Source organism: Canis lupus, chromosome 6, assembly GCF_011100685.1.
Source record: "Canis lupus familiaris isolate Mischka breed German Shepherd chromosome 6, alternate assembly UU_Cfam_GSD_1.0, whole genome shotgun sequence".
Classification (NCBI taxonomy): domain Eukaryota; kingdom Metazoa; phylum Chordata; class Mammalia; order Carnivora; family Canidae; genus Canis; species Canis lupus.
The window spans coordinates 24,274,832-24,293,343 of record NC_049227.1 but is presented as its reverse complement, the minus strand read 5'-3'; the positions used below and the strand labels follow the sequence as shown (position 1 = coordinate 24,293,343).

At 37.2% G+C, this 18,512-nt stretch overlaps 1 protein-coding gene across 16 annotated transcripts in view; it reads left to right on the top strand.

Annotated features, from left to right (window-relative positions):
* Positions 1 to 18,512, top strand: part of LOC489979 (ATP-binding cassette sub-family A member 3-like) — a 191,200-nt gene that overhangs the window by 122,441 nt on the left and 50,247 nt on the right. For 15 of the 16 annotated variants that reach the window (XR_005360835.1, XM_038540120.1, XM_038540119.1 and 12 more), the window contains 4 exons: positions 1,432 to 1,588; positions 5,143 to 5,443; positions 7,480 to 7,732; positions 7,944 to 8,148. Coding sequence is in view for 15 of the 16 variants with exons in the window: in XM_038540120.1 (XP_038396048.1) it covers positions 1,432 to 1,588; positions 5,143 to 5,443; positions 7,480 to 7,732; positions 7,944 to 8,148 (916 nt within the window). In the remaining variant the exon portion in view is untranslated. The remainder of the gene's footprint in view (positions 1 to 1,431; positions 1,589 to 5,142; positions 5,444 to 7,479; positions 7,733 to 7,943; positions 8,149 to 18,512) is intronic. The other variant, XM_038540124.1, reaches the window with a different exon arrangement.

The following is an 18,512-nucleotide window of genomic DNA, read 5'->3' as shown; positions in this document are numbered from 1 at the left end:
GCCTTTTAGTTTTGTTTACTGTTTCCTTTGCTGTGCAAAAGCTTTTTATCCTAATGAATTTCCAATAGGTCATTTTTGCCTTTGTTTCCCTTGCCTTTGGAGACATGTCTAGCAAGAAGTCAGAAAGGTTGCTACTTGTGTTCTCCTCTAGGATTTTGATGGGTTCAGGTCTCACATTTAGGTCTTTCATCCATTTTAAGTTTATTTTTGTGTATTGGTGTAAAGAAGTGGTTCAGTTTCATTTTTCTTCATGTGACTCTTCAATTTTCCCAGCACCTAAAATGAATGTAAATAATTTTAGAAGCGAGTTATGTAACATTGTAGTATTAGAGCATGATTCAAATTTTGCATTTTATGTATATGTATACATACATTCATGCTCGTGCATATGTAGATATAGAAAAATGTCATTTGTGTATGTCTGAGTCATAAGATCTTGAGTATGTTTTCTTTTAGTTGTAATTTTCAAAACTTTTCCCATTGAATATGTCTTAATTATATACAAATTAATAAAACCCTAATAAAGAAGTTAGAGAAAAAAGTCAAGGAAGAAACCATACTTCTTGGTTTGTAGCATCACAGTGACCAGACATAGCACAAACACTACCTTGAATTTAAAATATTGTTGTCAGACTAAATCAGTATTTGATGCTTTTTTTTCCTTTTGATCCTGGTTAATAAAGGTATCAAAGTCTTGTTGGCTCATTGGCTTAGAGTGAAAAATTTATCTCTCAAATTATGAGATTTCATCACAGGTTTCAGAGCACTTGTGGGTGGACCTCAGATTTCCCATGATAGTATGATTATTATGATTCTGTTAAGCACTTTCTTTTGTATATTAAAATTAAATAGGGGATCCCTGGGTGGCTTAGCGGTTTGGCACCTGCCTTTGGCCCAGGGCGCGATCCTGGAGTCCCGGGATCGAGTCCCACGTCAGGCTTCCAGCATGGAGCCTGCTTTTCCTTCCTCTTGTGCCTCTGCCTCTCTCTCTCTATGTCTATCATAAATAAATAAATAAATCTTTAAAAAATAATAAAATAAAATAAAAATGTCTTTTTCTCTTGTGGAGTTGTGAACTCTTGGAGTACAACTGAATTATGTGCTCTTTTGCTCTGTAAACCATTACAGATATTTAGATTGCCTGGAGCAGAAAATTGAAAAACAAATCTATTAAACTGGCATATGCTTAGAAACATTATAAAAATAAAAACCCTGCTAGAATTAATATACTTCCTTAAAATAAAAGAAATTTAATACCTTCCTTTCTAAAAAAAGATACTGTTACACCTTTAACTTAATTAAGTTCAGTTTATTTTATCCAATATTAATATTAGATAACTGTGCTTTTTTTTTTAATTTTTTTCCACCAACTCTGAAAACCTTGCAATAAAACTGCTGTTCTTGTTAAAATGAATGTTTTCTTATGTGTAGGGTCAGTACAGAGAATAATGAAGCTTTCCAGACCCTGTCCCTAAAGGACAAAAACAGAAGAGAAAATATGAACCAGAATATGAATGTGCCCAGAAGTTTTGAGAGATCATACTCTCCAACCTCAAGTGAACACTCTAATATTATGTTTAATACCGGGGTGAGCATCTTCACTAAGAATGTAATGCTGGTGGTATATGTTTGGATGGGATAAAAAAAGATAAATTTTATCCTAATCTTTGAATTCTAGGAGACTTTGGAGTTCTTAGCCAGGGAAGGCCAAGTCAGGAAGAGTCTATAAAGCAATCCAGTTAACTTTCTAATTCAAAAGTAAAATATGATAGTTAAAAATCAGATTTTACTGTCACTATTGTTATTTCTAAGAGTCACTTATCTCAGTTTTTAAAATTGTTAGTTTGTTCAGAGTTGAAAAAGGGCCAGAGCAAAAGTTATCACTATTTACACACATAAAAGCCCTTAAAAAAAAAGCCATTTAAATTTATGCATTGGAAGGCCTTGGCACTTCCTAATGGACTGTTCCCCAACTGTTCTCTTATTAGCATGGGAAAATTCAATGGATTCCCAAGAATTTCTTTCGTTGTTCCGATTGTCTATGCCCTACAGTTTCTCTAATGAAGACCAGGGATTCTGAGATGATTAACATTTCTCAGAGTGGCCCATAAGCGTGCCTTTACTGAGGGGTTTACAGGCCAGTCATGAAGCAGAGTGGGTGTTGTATAACCAGAGTATGGAATTTTGTTTTTTGTTTTTTGTGTGTGCGTGTGTGGTTTTTTTTGTTTTTTTTTTAAATAATATATTTATTTCTAATTGGTGTTCAATTTGCCAACATACAGAATAATACCCAGTGCTCATCCCGTCAAGTGCCCCCCTCAGTACCCGTCACCCATTCACCCCCACTGCCCATCCTCCGCCCCTTCCACCACCCCTAGTTCGTTTCCCAGAGTTAGGAGTCCTCATGTTCTGAGGCCAATATCTCCCTTTCTGATATTTCCCACCCATTTCTTCTCCCTTCCCTTCTATTCCCTTTCACTATTTTTTATATACCCCAAATGAATGAGAACATATAATGTTTGTCCTTCTCTGATTGACTTATTTCACTCAGCATAATACCCTCTAGTTCCATCCATGTTGAAGCAAATGGTGGGTATTTGTCATTTCTAATGGCTGAGTAATATTCCATTGTATACATAAACCACATCTTCTTTATCCATTCATCTTTCGATGGACACCGAGGCTCCTTCCACAGCTTGGCTATTGTGGACTTGCTGCTATAAACATTGGGGTGCAGGTGTCCTGGCATTTTATTGCATCTGTATCTTTGGGGTAAATCCCCAACAGTGCAATCGCTGGGTCATAGGGCAGGTCTGTCTATTTTGAACTCTTTGAGGAACCTCCACAAAGTTTTCCAGAGTGGCTGCACCATTTCACATTCCCACCAAGAGTGCAACAGGTGCACATCCTGTTGCAACATTCTCCACATCCTCTCCAACATTTGTGGTTTCCTGCCTTGTTAATTTTCCCCATTCTCACTGGTGTGAGGCGGTATCTCATTGTGGTTTTGATTTGTATTTCCCTGATGGCAAGTGATGCAGAGCATTTTCTCATGTGCATGTTGGCCATGTCTATGTCTTCCTCTGTGAGATTTCTGTTCATGTCTTTTGCCCATTTCATGATTGGATTGTTTGTTTCTTTGGTGTTGAGTTTAAGAAGTTCTTTATAGATCTTGGAAACTAGGAAACTAGGTCATTTGCAAATATCTTCTCCCTTTCTGTAGGTTGTCTTTGAGTTTTGTTGACTGTATCCTTTGCTGTGCAAAAGCTTCTTATCTTGATGAAGTCCCAATAGTTTATTTTTGCTTTTGTTTCTTTTGCCTTCGTGGATGTATCTTGCAAGAAGTTACTGTGGCCGAGTTCAAAAAGGGTGTTGCCTGTGTTCTCCTCTAGGATTTTGATGGAATCTTGTCTCACATTTAGATCTTTCATCCATTTTGAGTTTATCCTTGTGTATGGTGAAAGGGAGTGGTCTAGTTTCATTCTTCTGCATGTGGATGTCCAATTATCCCAGCACCATTTATTGAACCAGATAGAACTGGAATTCCTATTCTATCATTTACTGGCTTATTTGACTTTGACCAAGACATTTAACATATTTGTGCTCCAATTTCATTCTCCATGAGACTGTTAATGTGTTTATACTAGTAATGTGAATTGCAGACTGTTTGGCATGATTCAGTTACTTAGAAATGTGATTTTTCTCCTCTCCTTGCTTGTGTATTTCTTCTGAGGTATCACTCTTCCCGATCTGGTGGGAAATCAGATGAAAGAAGATTTGCAGACCAGTCTAGAAAAGTTGATTCTTGCATTTGCATATTCTTTCACTCTAGAAATGTATCTAATAACACGTCTTCTTAAAGTCAGAAACCACATTTTTCTGCTTTGAAGACAATATGAGAAAAAATTTTCCTTCTAAACTTTATCTTATTTTTGGTTAATGACAACATCCAAATGCTGATTGTTTTATTCAGATAATATTGGTTGATTAATTAGGAATATTTTTTTCATGATAAATTATGGGGTGTCCAAAATGTTGGTTAAGCTATAGATTACATACCCAAGTAATATATATACTCTATATGCTTTTCTTCAATATTCAGACACCTTTTCAGAGGAGGTCTTTACATTTAAAGGAACAGGTTTTGTGGGGATCCCTGGGTGGCTCAGCAGTTTAGTGCCTGCCTTCGGCCCAGGGCATGATCCTGGAGTTCCAGGATTGAGTCCCACATCAGACTCCCTGCATAGAGCCTGCTTCTCCCTCTGCCTGTGTGTCTGCCTCTGTCTTTCTGCATCTCTCATGAATAAATAAATAAAATCTTAAAAAAAGGAACAGGTTCTGTTGTTAATCTGAAAAAAATATAATCAACTATAGATGAGCCAAAGAGCCTGAAAAAAAAAAAAGAAAATAACATATTTAGTAACATTTTTCAAATTAACAATTAGGCATATTACTTTAAATTTAGAAGTTGAAGAAAAAGTACTGGAGTATATTATTGCAGTTTATTTATTTATTTTTAAAGATTTTAGTTATTTATTCATGATAGACATATATATAGAGAGAGCTCTCTGCAGAGACACAGGCAGAGGGAGAAGCAGGCTCCATGCAGGGAGCCTGATGTGGGACTCGATCCCAGGACTCCAGGATCACGCCCTGGGCCAAAGGCAGGCGCTAAACTGCTGAGCCACCCAGGGATCCCCTATTACTGAAGTTTAAAAATAAATTCATTTTTTGTTTCCTGGCTATCCACTATCACATGGATGAACACCTAGCAGTGGAAACTTATTACATATGCACATTATGGGAATGCTTCATTTGTCAAATAGAGATAGGAGTAAAGGATCATGATTTAATATTGATGAAGCCTGATGTCATGTTGTTCTGCTCAGAGATGCCATGATTGTGTTTGTGATAAAAAATCATCCTTTTGAGGTTTTCAGTATAATTAGAAGCCAAGCCTCAACATATTCCCCCAAAAAGAAGTTTTGCTTGTTACCTGTGTGTTAACCATGGCTGTGTTCTACTCAAGGATATATTTATAGAATGTGTACATCTTCTACCATAAGATTCAGAAAATTAATATTAATGAATTTCATTAAGGCTTGTAACCATTGTAATGGCATCTTTCTCTCTTCTTGTCAGTGGTCTCTTAACTGCCAGCAGTTCTATGCCATGTTCATAAAGAGGGCTATGTTCTCTTGGCGCAACTGGAGTTTGATATTGATGCAGATACTGGGATTTCTGGGCATCGTTTATTTTCTGATGAAAGGAATAGAAATTATAAGAACTAAAACTGAACCTGCCAGGGAAATGGATTTGGAACAATATGGTCAAACCATTGTGCCTTTATCAATTGCTGTTGATTCTGATTTTACTCGGAATTTAACAAAAAATCTTGAGATCTTACTAAAGGCAAAGAAACAAAAACTTCAGGAAGTGAAAGGTAATGTTCTTTCTGGTAATTGTTGGAAACCTGCTTGTATCACTGACAAAGAAGGGTCCTAACGAATATTTAGCAATTGCTCTTTTCTTTCTTGACTGTCACCAATCTCATAAAGGCAGCCAAATCAGAAATAAGAATTATCCCTCAAGGAGATTGGCCACAAAAGTTCATTATTAATGAAGGCACTTTGTAGCCATCTGCCAGCTATTTGCTACACCTTCTAGGGAATGATTTTAAGTACTAAAATATCTTGTTTTGTAAAATTTAGCACAAAACCTCACATAAAACCAGGCTTACAATGTGGTATCATGGTACTAAATCCTGAAAGGCTATGCACAAATCTCTAGATTACCCATATTTTAAAACAGGTTAGGTTGAAGATGTTATGGGCAGGCTACTCTGAACTACTTATTTGGAAGACAATAATAATAATTGATTACATGTACTGAACACTACTTTTGGCAGGAACTTTTCTAAATATTTCAGTTATCTACATTTCTGTAACAATCATACTAGCTTGAGGCTTGGAGATCTTTTTATTTTATTTTTTTAATTTTTATTATTTTTTTAATAAATTAATTTTTTATTGATCTTCAATTTACCAACATACAGAATAACACCCAGTGCTCATCCCGTCAAATGTCCCCCTCAGTGCCCGTCACCCACTCACCCCCACCCCCCGCCCTCCTCCCCTTCCACCACCCCTAGTTCGTTTCCCAGAGTTAGGAGTCTTTATGTTATGTCTCCCTTTCTGATATTTCCCACACATCTCTTGAGGCTTGGAGATCTTAACTAAGTTGTCAAAAAAATGAATCTGGTATGTATTAGAGTAGGGACTAGATTTTAGGACTGCCTGGTGGGAGTCTGCAGTATTAACCCACTCACTACACTAAATCACATCTATAAGGAGCAAGTCTGTCCGTCTTTCAAGGCTGATCATTGCCTTTCATGTGTTTCCTTTGTATTTCCTTTAGCTGCTGCGTGGTTGACAGTTTTGGTTTAGGTTAGCATAGAGCTGTGTAGTTTGGCAGATCGTTTCTCTTTTATCCTTTAGATTCCATTGTGAAAAATGAAAATGCATGAGAAATGTTGATTATTCTATCTTTATCCTGATTTTGCAGCATACACATAGGCTGAGTGGCATAAAAGCTGTCATTAAATCACATATTCCTTTATTCCTTTTTCTCCTCCATGACAGAAGCACTAGATGAACATTTATTAGTCAAAGACCATGTAGTTGTTTAGAAATGACAGAGGAGAGAAGAGGGAGAAATGATTTCTCTGATTAATAATGTGGTTCCTTTTCTGCTATATTATGTTGTTTATACAAAAATAAAAAGACTATGTGTCACAGATATATCAATAGTAATGTTTCAAATGGCAAGATTTCATTCTTTTTTTCATGGCTGAGTAATGTGTGTGTGTATATATATAACATATATATGTATATATGTGTGTATATATATCCATTCTTTATCCATTCATCTATCACTGGAGACTTGAGTTGCTTTCATAATTTGGCTATTATAAATAATGCTGCAGTACACATGGAGTGCTTATATCTTTTCAAATTAGTGTTTTTGTTTTCTTTGGGTCAACACCCAATAGTAGAATCGCTGGATCATATGGTATTTCTATTTTAAATGTTTTGAGGAACCTCCATACTATTTCCACAGTGGCTGCACCAGTTTGCATTGCCAACAAGAGTGCACAAGGGTTAACCGTTCTCCACATTCTCATCAACAGCTATTCTGACCCATGTGAGGTAGTATCTCATTGTGGTTTTGATTTGTATTTCCTGGTGGACTATATTTTCTAAGTGAAACTAAGCTAAAAGGTGCGAGGTTTGTGTAGATTATTAGAATAGAGTTCTTGAGTTGAATGATCAAGATGTGTCTGTCAGAGATGTTGTGAGACACTGGAAATAGAAAAAATATTGGACAAGTAAAATTAGTGGGTTCTACCTTTCCAAAATGCATACTAAGTGATCTGTATTGCATGCTGAGCCCATGGTCATTATTGTTTTCTCATTCCAGGTGACCTAACGGAATACTTGGGGCAAAGTCAAGAATGCATTTACTCATGCATTATTGCACTTTCCTTTCAGCCTACTAGACGTCAAACTGAGGTTACCATTTGGTTCAACAACCAGGCATACCACTCACCACCACTATCCCTGACAGTATTAGACAATATTATTTTTATGGCTCTTTCTGGTCCCAATGCATCAATTACAGTCTCTAACAAACCTCAGCCTCTAAATGCTGCTTCTAAAAAACTTGAGAAAAGGTACGTATGCTTTTTTATTGGAATTGAGCTTGGTACATTAAATATAGTCCTTCTTCCTTATCTGAACACATTCTTTAAAAAAGGTTAATTTTAAAAGTTAATAGAATAATAAAATAAATAATATATAATAAATAACAAGTTATTTTTAGAAACTAGTATTTTCCACTTAGTTGTCTTATCAATGTGTCTTTTTTTATTCATTCCTTTGTAGAAAATTAACAGGAGCACAGGTAGCCTTGAATTTGTTTTTTGGCATGAGTATTTTTGTCAGTAGCTTTTGTCTTCTGACGGTGACTGAGAGAATCACTAAGGCAAAGCACATCCAGTTTGTGAGTGGAGTCTCTGCCACTAATTTCTGGCTCTCGGCTCTGCTCTGGGACTTCCTCATCTTCTTCATTGCCTGCTGCTTACTAATGGTGAGTATTAGACAAAGTCTTTTGAGGAGTTTTATTCTCTGGTACATTCCAGAAGATTCTCCTCAGCTAATATTGACCTATATCTAAGTCTCTCAAGAAAGATAAAAATATACTTTGGCTCATTATGTCAGGGAGTATATTGTGGAATATGCCTCAGTGAAAATCTTTTCCTTTACATTTATTTTCTAAAACAAAAATATTCTTATTTGAAGAAACAGAAATGTATTTCTTAAGCTACCTTCTGGACCTGCTTGCTCTCTAATATGTATTGGCCCAAGGCATCTGTAATTATGGAAAGACACAGCCTGTCATACTACCAATAGCAGTCCCATAGTAAACAAAGTCAATTTTTTAATTTTAATTTTTAAAAAAGATTTTATGTATTTATTCATGAGAGACACACACACAGAGAGAGGCAGAGACATAGGCAGAGGGAGAAGCAGGCTCCATGCAGGGAGCCTGATGTGGGACTTGATCCCGGGACTCCAGGATCACGCCCTGGATTGAAGGCAGGCGCTAAACTGCTGGGCCACCCAGGCGTCCTGGCAAATTTTTTTTAAAGATTTTTTAAAGTTATTCATGAGAGACACACACACACACACAGAGAGAGAGAGAGAGAGAGAGAGAGGCAGAGACACAGGCAGAGGGAGAAACAGGCTCCATGCAAGAAGCCTGATGCAGGACTCGATCCCAGATCTCCAGGATCATGCCCTGGGCTGAAGGCGACACTAAACCGCTGAGCCACCCGGGCTTCCCGACAAATTTTTTTGTAGGTAATTTTCTCCTGACTCTAGTGATCTGATTGCCTCAAGAGATTTTTGAATTTTGTGCCATGGACCATTCAAATTTTGTGCATTTGTGTGAGCATTTGAATATTTGAATAATTAATAGATAGGATTTAGGAGAATATTTGTTCAGTTTACACTTGTCACTTTCCTTATCTTTTGTCCATCTGGTATCTCTTTGGCCATCCTTCCCTGCTGTGAAAGTGAAAGCAAACCCATTTGTTTTAAATGAGATATAGGGCTCAGAGGCCAGTTTCACTGGCTTCCATGCCATTAGAAAACTTATAGTCATTGTCCATGGTGCTCTAGGGTTGGAAGGTTGTAACTTTTGGTTCTGAGGAAGAGCTCTGATCCTATACAGATTAGAACAGATAAAAGAGATCAGAGGCTAGAAGCATTTCATGAATACAGAGAGCTCCAGAGTAGAAAGAAAAACATGACACTCTCTCTGCTGCTCTATGCACTACTATAGACAAGGTGCTCAGTGCTGTTCTCTTCTCACAGCTTACTGGATAGCCAGTTAACAGAGTAAGGGCAAACCACTAACATTGTGAGGGTCACTAATCATTAGTGTTGTCACAGGAACTAACTGGGAGAGCCACACTGTGCACACAAACCAAAACTCCAGAGCTTTACATTATCTCTTCACTTCAGCTGCATCCCACAGGTTTGATCTTCATTATCGCTAATTCACAAACATTTCCTAATTTCTTTTTTTAAAAAATTTTATTTATCTATTCATGAGACACACACACACACAGAGAGAGAGAGAGAGAGAGAGAGAGAGAGAGAGAGAGAGAGGTAGAGACATAGGCAGAGGAAGAAGCAGGCTCCATGCAGGGAGCCCAATGCGGAACTCGATCCAGGAACTCCAGGATCACACCCTGAGCCAAAGGCAGATGCTTAACTGCTGAGCTACCCAGGCATCCCAAACATTTCCTAATTTCTAAAATACTTTTGAACCATGATGTTTACTAGAAATGTGTAATTTGATTTCTAACAGTTTTAAAATGTATTCATAGATTAATAGCACTTTGCTCAGAGAATATACTGTGAATGGTTTTGTTCATTTTAAATACATTGAGTCATATTTTATGATCCAGCATGTGATCAATTTTGGTAAATATTTTATGTGTACTTGTTAACATGTCTCCTGTTTTTATTGGAGAGTTACTCATCTCTGTTGTTACTGATATGTTGCTTATTTTTCTTTTCTGTAAAATTTTGATACAGTTTAAAGCTTTGCTTCATATAGTTTGCTTTATACCTACAGTTTATATATTCATGGATGCATGCATATTTCTAATTGTATTTTCCTGATGGATTAAGCCCTTGTATCACAATGTTATTTCTGTCTTTTATCCCTAATGATGCATCTAGCCTTAAAATATGCTTTTTCTAGAAATAGCATAGGTACTTTGATTATTGTTTCCTTGGTAAATGTATTTTCATCCTTTTGCATTTAGATTTTCTGATTCTTCATATTCTTAAAAATTTTTTTTCATAAACAGTATATAGTTGTGTTAGTTTTTTTCCAGGCTAACGATCTGGCCTTATAATTAAAGTATCCAAAGAAATACTAATATGTTTGGGTTTATTCTTTTCTTATTTGAATTGTTTTTTTTATTTATTTTTTTTTTTAATTTTTATTTATTTATGATAGTCACAGAGAGAGAGAGAGAGGCAGAGACACAGGCAGAGGGAGAAGCAGGCTCCATGCACCGGGAGCCTGACGTGGGATTCGATCCCGGGTCTTCCAGGATCGCGCCCTGGGCCAAAGGCAGGCGCCAAACCGCTGCGCCACCCAGGGATCCCTATTTGAATTGTTTTATTTCCTGTTTCCCCTTTTTCTTCTGCCCTCTATTGAATTTGTGTTAAATATTCTTTCAGTGACCATTCTAAAAATTAGCATGCACATTTGGGTGTTTTTTTAAAAGATTTTGTTTACTTGAGAATGAGAGAGCAAGCAAGAGAGATAGAACGTGAGTGAGGTGGGGGGCAGAGGAAGAGGGAGAAGCAGACTTCCTGCTGACCAGGGAGCCTATTGTGGGGCTCAATCCCAGGACCCTGGGACAATGACCTGAGCTGAAGGCAAGATGCTCAACTGACTGAGCCACCCAGGTGCCCCTAACATGCATGTATGATTAATTACTGTCACCGCAAGTTACTGCTGTTACCACCTCCCTGATAGTGATAAGATCTTGTCATTCCAAAAATAACCTCCAGATTTTTACGTTATTGTTATAAGGCATTTTAATTTTATACATTTATCATCCAAAAGCTACTATTTTTTTGTTACAGTAAATATTTAGTTGTATTCATTCATAGTTTTTCCCATTGCTTTTTATTCTCTTCTGTAGTTTTATCTGGGATCATTTTTCTCTTCCTGAAGAACTTGCTATGGTATTTCTTTTAGGAAAGATTTAATGGCGAGAAAATATCTTGCAGACTGTTTGGAAATTATTTCTTTTTTTTTTTTTTTTTATCCCTTGAAGAATATTTTTCTGTTCCCCCCACCTCCTGCACTTTAGGGATGTCATTCCATTGTCATGGCTTATTTTCATCATTTTTTTACAAGGAGTCAGCTATCAGACTTCTTAAAATTCCTTGGAAAGTATTGTGTCTTTTTTGCACAGTTTTCTTTTACTATTTTTCCTTTGAGGTAGATTTTTTAACATTCTTACTGTATTGTGCTTAGGTTTTTTTTGTTTTTACCTTGCTTGGTATATTCAAAGCTTCCTGAATCTGAAGGTTGGTATCTGTTACCAGTTTTATAAATTTCTTGGCCAGTCTTTTACTTCCCTCTGTCTCATCGTCCTTTTCCTTTTGTTCTCTGATTTTGTTTTCATGTGTATTGTTTCTTTTCACTGTGTCACAGATGTCTCAAATACTATTCTGTTTATTTTCCTTTTTTTTCCACTGTGCATTTCTTGGGCAGCAGCTTCTTACTAGACAGATTTCCAAAGGCAAGGGGAATAAAGGCAAAAACAAATTATTGGGACTTCATCAAGATAAAAAGCTTTTGCACAGCAAAGAAAACAGTCAATAAAATCAAAAGACAACCACAGAATGGGAGAAGATATTTGCAAATGTTGTATCAGATAAAGGTCTACTACCCAAAATCTATAAAGAACTTACCAAACTCAACACCCAAAGAATAAATAATCCAATCAAGAAATGGGCAGAAGACATGAAGACATACAAATGGCCAACAGACATATGAAAAAATGCTCAACATCACTCAGCATCAGGGAAATATAAATCAAAACCACTATAAGATACCACCTCAACAGTCATAATGGCTAAAATGAACAAGTCAGGAAACAACAGATGTTGTTAAAAAACAATATAAAATAAAACCTATCTAATAAGTTCTTCATTTCATATTTGTATTCCTCAGATATAAAGCTTACAGTGAATTACTTTCCAAAATTTATCTCATGAAGTTATTCATCTGTAAACCTATGCTCTCCACCTTTTTATTTTCTCAGACATATTCAACCATAGTTCTTTTAATATTCTTATGAATAACTTCACATCTGGATCATATTCTAAGTGTAATTCTCTAGCAGTAAGAATAAAACAGAGAAACAGAAAAAAAGAGAAAGAGGTCAGAACTGATGTATCATAAAAGAAGATAGACACATGATCTATAGATATGGAAAAGCATTCAACTGCATTAATTGTCAGGAAAATACTTACCAAAAACATAAAGATAAATGTTGTCAATAAGATGGCATACTAGGAAGTCCCAAGTCCTTTGCCCCCCCACCCCTGCCCATGGAGAAAAAAAAAGCAGAAACTCAGCCAGTTTATTATAACTTTATAGGAACTCTGGAAAACAATCATAGGTCTATAGCAACCAAGAAAATGCCCAAACAAGAAAATGTCACATTCAAAATGATAGGAAATTTCATAGCATGTTTATGAGCCCTTAATTCAACCTATCCCTAGTGTAGCACAGTCTTGGTCTGGAGGATATGGCAGTCCAGTTGCCAGCTCTCCCCTGAAGTGGAAGAAGTAGAACAGATCTTTATTTCCAACATTCTAACATATCGAGAGGCTTGCAAGAAGGACTGCTCTCTTTTTGTCTAACTTGGATTTTAAATAGGGAAGAGCAGTGGTATCCATTGGTTGTGAACCTGCCGGGGTACCACAGACCTGAAGATGCCTGAAGGAAGAAATTATTAATCAAGACTATAATATAGACTAAGGCTTGAAGGAGAGCCTGATATAAGGCCCTGGGGAATAAACACATTTCAAAGCAGTTCTATTTATAGGGGAGGGAATTGAGAAAGCAATATACAGGCCAAGATGGTGTACATGCTCATAAAGACATGAGAGACTTTGATCTTAATGGGATAGGAGTGATCCCTAGTCTCAGAACAAACCCCACTAATTACTGATGAACTGCTCTGACACAGAGTCAGTCTGCAAAGATTGGAAGAGTGGCTGATATTTTACTCAAGTTTCTACAACATCACAAGGCCTACAAATAAGCAGGAAAGCATAGTCTGTTCAAAGGAAGAAGATAAAATGACAGCAACCATTCCTGAAGAAGTACAAACAGGGGGCACCTGGGTGGCTCAGTCGGTTAAGCATCTGCCTTCAGCCCAGGTCATGATCCCAGGATCCTGGGATGGAGCACTGCACTGGGCTCCCTGCTCACCAGGGAGCCTTCTTCTCCCTCTCCCTCTCCCCCTGCTTGTGCATTTTCTCTCTGTGTCAAATCAATCAATCTAAGAAAAATACAAAGATTGGAGCTGCTAGACAAAGACTTTAAAACAACTGTCTTAAATAAGCTGAGGAAATGAATTACCACTAAACCTACCCCACAAGAAATGCTAATGGATTCCTTCAGATTGAAATGAAAGAATGCTGGACAGTAACTCAAATGATGTAAAGGTCTCCAAGAAAGGAAATATAAAAGCCAGCTTCTTAGCTCTGACTGCTATAACAAAATAGATATGGTGGATTAAATAATAGAAAATTATTTCCTCATGGTTGCAAAGTCTAGGAAGTCCAAGATCAAGGATGCATTTGATTTGGTTTCCCAATGAGGGCTCTTCATGGTTTGCAGATGACTCTTTTCTCACACTGTCCATACATGGCAGAAACAGAAGGAAAGAAGGAGAGGGAGAGTGAAAGCTCAAGAGCAAGTTTTCATCTTATTATAAGGACACTATCCCATCATGGGGCCCCACCCTCATGACCTCATCTTAACCGGATTACATCCCAAAGGCCACACCTCCAGATACCATCACATTGGAGATAAGAGCTTCCAAAATACTAAGCTTCTGGCTTTGAAGATAAAGGAAACTGCCCTTAGCTCAGTAAGGCAGACAGCCTCTAGAAGCCTGAAAAGGCAACAACATGGATTTCTCCTGGAGCCTCCAGAAGGAATACAGTCTTGCAGACCTTTTTATCTTAGTCTAGTGAGAACCCTTCCAAAACTATAAGATAAAATTGTGTTGTTTTAGCCACTAACTTGTGAATTTGTTACAGCAGCAATAGGAAACAAAACGTAGAGTGATACAAACCTACCAGAATAGCTAAAATCTAGAAAGCTAAAATACCAAATATATATAAAAATGTAATGCAGTGGAAACTGCAATTACTATTGATGAGAACATAAGTTGGTCCAGTTACTTTGGTAAGCAATTTGGCATTTTCTTCTAAAACTTTGAAGGTTTATTAATTATATATGTGTGTGTGTGTGTGTATACATATGATGCATATATATGTGCAAGAAACATGTACAAGAAAATTAAGAATGTAATTCATAATAATAAACAATAAACATGGCAACTCAAATATTTATTAAATATAACAGATGAATAAAAGTGATACAAAAATACACTGGAATACTAAACAGCAATGAAAATGAACTACCACACTGGGCAACAGTAGGGATGGATTTCACAAATACAATGTTGGCAAAAGAAGGCAGGTATGAAGAACGTCATACTATATAATTCCATTTATATACAATTGAAAATACAAGTACTGTTTAGAGATGTTTTTGTTAAAACTTTAAAAAAAGAAGGAAAGTAATTATAAAGGTCAGGATAGTGTTTACGTTCACAGAGGAGGGAGATGTTGTACTTTAAGTGGTATTGGGATCCTTGATGATTTTTTTTCATTTTTTAAAAATTTATTTTTCATTGGTGTTCAATTTGCCAACATACAGAATAACACCCAGTGCTCATCCTGTCAAGTGCCCCCCTCAGTGCCCATCACCCATTCACCCCCACCCCCCGCCCTCCGCCCCTTCCACCACCCCTAGTTCGTTTCCCAGAGTTAGGAGTCTTTATGTTCTGTCTCCCTTTTTGATATTTCCTACCCATTTCTTCTCCCTTCCCTTCTATTCCCTTTCACTATTATTTACATACCCCAAATGAATGAGAACATATAATGTTTGTCCTCCTCTGATTGATTCACTTCACTCAGCATAATACCCTCCAGTTCCATCCATGTTGAAGCAAATGGTGGGTATTTGTCATTTCTAATGGCTGAGTAATATTCCATTGTATACATAAACCACATCTTCTTTATCCATTCATCTTTTGATGGACACCGAGGCTCCTTCCACAACTAGGCTATTGTGGACATTGCTGCTATAAACATCGGGGTGCAGGTGTCCCAGCGTTTCATTGCATCTGTATCTTTGGGGTAAATCCCCAACAGTGCAATTGCTGGGTCATAGGGCAGGTCTATTTTTAACTCTTTGAGTAACCTCCACACAGTTTTCCAGAGTGGCTGCACCAGTTCACATTCCCACCAACAGTGCAAAAGGGTTCCCTTTTCTCCGCATCCTCTCCAACATTTGTGGTTTCCTGCCTTGTTAATTTTCCCCATTCTCACTGGTGTGAGGTGGTATCTCATTGTGGTTTTGATTTGTATTTCCCTGATGGCAAGTGATGCGGAGCATTTTCTCATGTGCGTGTTGGCCATGTCTATGTCTTCCTCTGTGAGATTTCTGTTCATGTCTTTTGCCCATTTCATGATTGGATTGTTTGTTTCTTTGGTGTTGAGTTTAAGAAGTTCTTTATAGATCTTGGAAACTAGCCCTTTATCTGATAGGTCATTTGCAAATATCTTCTCCCATTCTGTAGGTTGTCTTTTAGTTTTGTTGACTGTATCCTTTGCTGTGCAAAAGCTTCTTATCTTGATGAAGTCCCAATAGTTCATCTTTGCTTTTGTTTCTTTTGCCTTCGTGGATGTATCTTGCAAGAAGTTAATGTGTCCAAGTTCAAAAAGGGTGTTGCCTGTGTTCTCCTCTAGGATTTTGATGGAATCTTGTCTCACATTTAGATCTTTCATCCATTTTGAGTTTATCTTTGTGTATGGTGAAAGAGAGTGGTCTAGTTTCATTCTTCTGCATGCAGATGTCCAATTTTCCCAGCACCATTTATTGAAGAGACTGTCTTTCTTTCAGTGGATAGTCTTTCCTCCTTTATCGAATATTAGTTGACCATAAAGTTGAGAGTCCACTTCTGGGTTCTCTATTCTGTTCCTTTGATCTATGTGTCTGTTTTTGTGCCAGTACCACACTGTCTTGATGACCACAGCTTTGTAGTACAACCTGAAATCTGGCATTGTGATGCCCCCAGCTATGGTTTTCTTTTTTAAAATTCCCCTGGCTATTCGGGGTCTTTTCTGATTCCACACAAATCTTAAAATAATTTGTTCTAACTCTCTGAAGAAAGTCCGTGGTATTTTGATAGGGATTTCATTAAACGTGTAAATTGCCCTGGGTAACATTGACATTTTCACAATATTAATTCTGCCAATCCATGAGCATGGAATATTTTTCCATCTCTTTGTGTCTTCCTCAATTTCTTTCAGAAGTGTTCTATAGTTTTTAGGGTATAGATCCTTTACCTCTTTGGTTAGGTTTATTCCTAGGTATCTTATGCCTTTGGGTGCAATTGTAAATGGGATAGACTCCTTAATTTCTCTTTCTTCAGCCTCATTGTTAGTGTATAGAAATGCCACTGACTTCTGGGCATTGATTTGCTGTGGGATTTTCGTAGATGGCTTTTAAGATGTTGAGGAATGTTCCCTCTATCCCTACACTCTGAAGAGTTTTGATCAGGAATGGATGCTGTATTTTGTCAAATGCTTTCTCTGCATCTAATGAGAGGATCATATGGTTCTTGGTTTTTCTCTTGCTGATATGATGAACCACATTGATTGTTTTACTGAGTATTGAACCAGCCTTGTGTCCCGGGAATAAATCCTACTTGGTCATGGTGAATAATTTTCTTAATGTACTGTTGGATCCTATTGGCTAGTATCTTGTTGAGAATTTTAGCATCCATATTCATCAGGGTATTGGTCTGTAATTCTCCTTTTTGGTGGGGTCTTTGTCTGGTTTTGGAAATAGGGTGATGCTGGCCTCATAGAACGAATTTGGAAGTACTCCATCTCTATCTTTCCAAACAGCTTTAGTAGAATAGGTATGGCTTCTTCTTTAAACATTTGATAGAATTCCCCTGGGAAGCCATCTGGCCCTGGACTCTTGTGTCTTGGGAGGTTTTTGATGACTGCTTCGATTTCCTCCCTGGTTATTGGTCTGTTCAGGTTTTCTATTTCTTCCTGTTCCAGTTTTGGTAGTTTGTGGCTTTCCAGAAATGCGTCCATTTCTTCTAGATTGCCTAATTTATTGGCGTATAGCTGTTCATAATGTGTTTTTAAAATCGTTTGTATTTCCTTGGTGTTGGTAGTGATCTCTCCTTTCTCATTCATGATTTTATTAATTTGAGTCCTCTCTCTTCTTTTTAATAAGGCTGGCTAATGGTTTATCTATCTTATTAGTTTTTTCAAAGAACCAACTCCTGGTTTTGTTGATCTGTTCCACAGTTCTTCTGGTCTCGATTTTGTTGAGTTCTGCTCGAATCTTTATTAACTCTCTTCTTCTGCTGGGTGTAGGATCTATTTGCTGTTTTTTCTCTAGCTCCTTTAGGTGTAAAGTTAGCTTTTGTATTTGAGTTCTTTCCAGTTTTTGAATGGATGCTTGTATTGCGATGTATTTCACCCTCAGGACTGCTTTTGCTGCATCCCAAGGATTTTGAACGGTTGTATCTTCATTCTCATTAGTTTCCATGAATCTTTTTAATTCTTCCTTAATTTCCTGGTTGACCCTTTCATCTTTTAGCAAGATGGTCCTTAACCTCTACGTGTTTGAAGTCCTTCCAAACTTCTTGTTGTGATTTAGTTCTAATTTCAAGGCATTATGGTCTGAGAATATGCAGGGGATGATCCCAATCTTTTGGTATCGGTTCAGACCCGATTTGTGACCCAGCATGTGGTCTATTCTGGAGAAAGTTCCATGCGCACTTGAGAAGAATGTGTATTCAGTTGAGTTTGGATGTAAAGTTCTGTAGATATCTGTGAAATCCATCTGGTCCAGTGCATCATTTAAAGCTCTCGTTTCTTTGGAGATGTTGTGTTTAGAAGACCTATCGAGTGTAGAAAGCGCTAGATTGAAGTCACCAAGTATAAGTGTATTATTATCTAAGTATGTCTTAATTTGGTTATTAATTGATTGATATATTTGGCAGCTCCCACATTCGG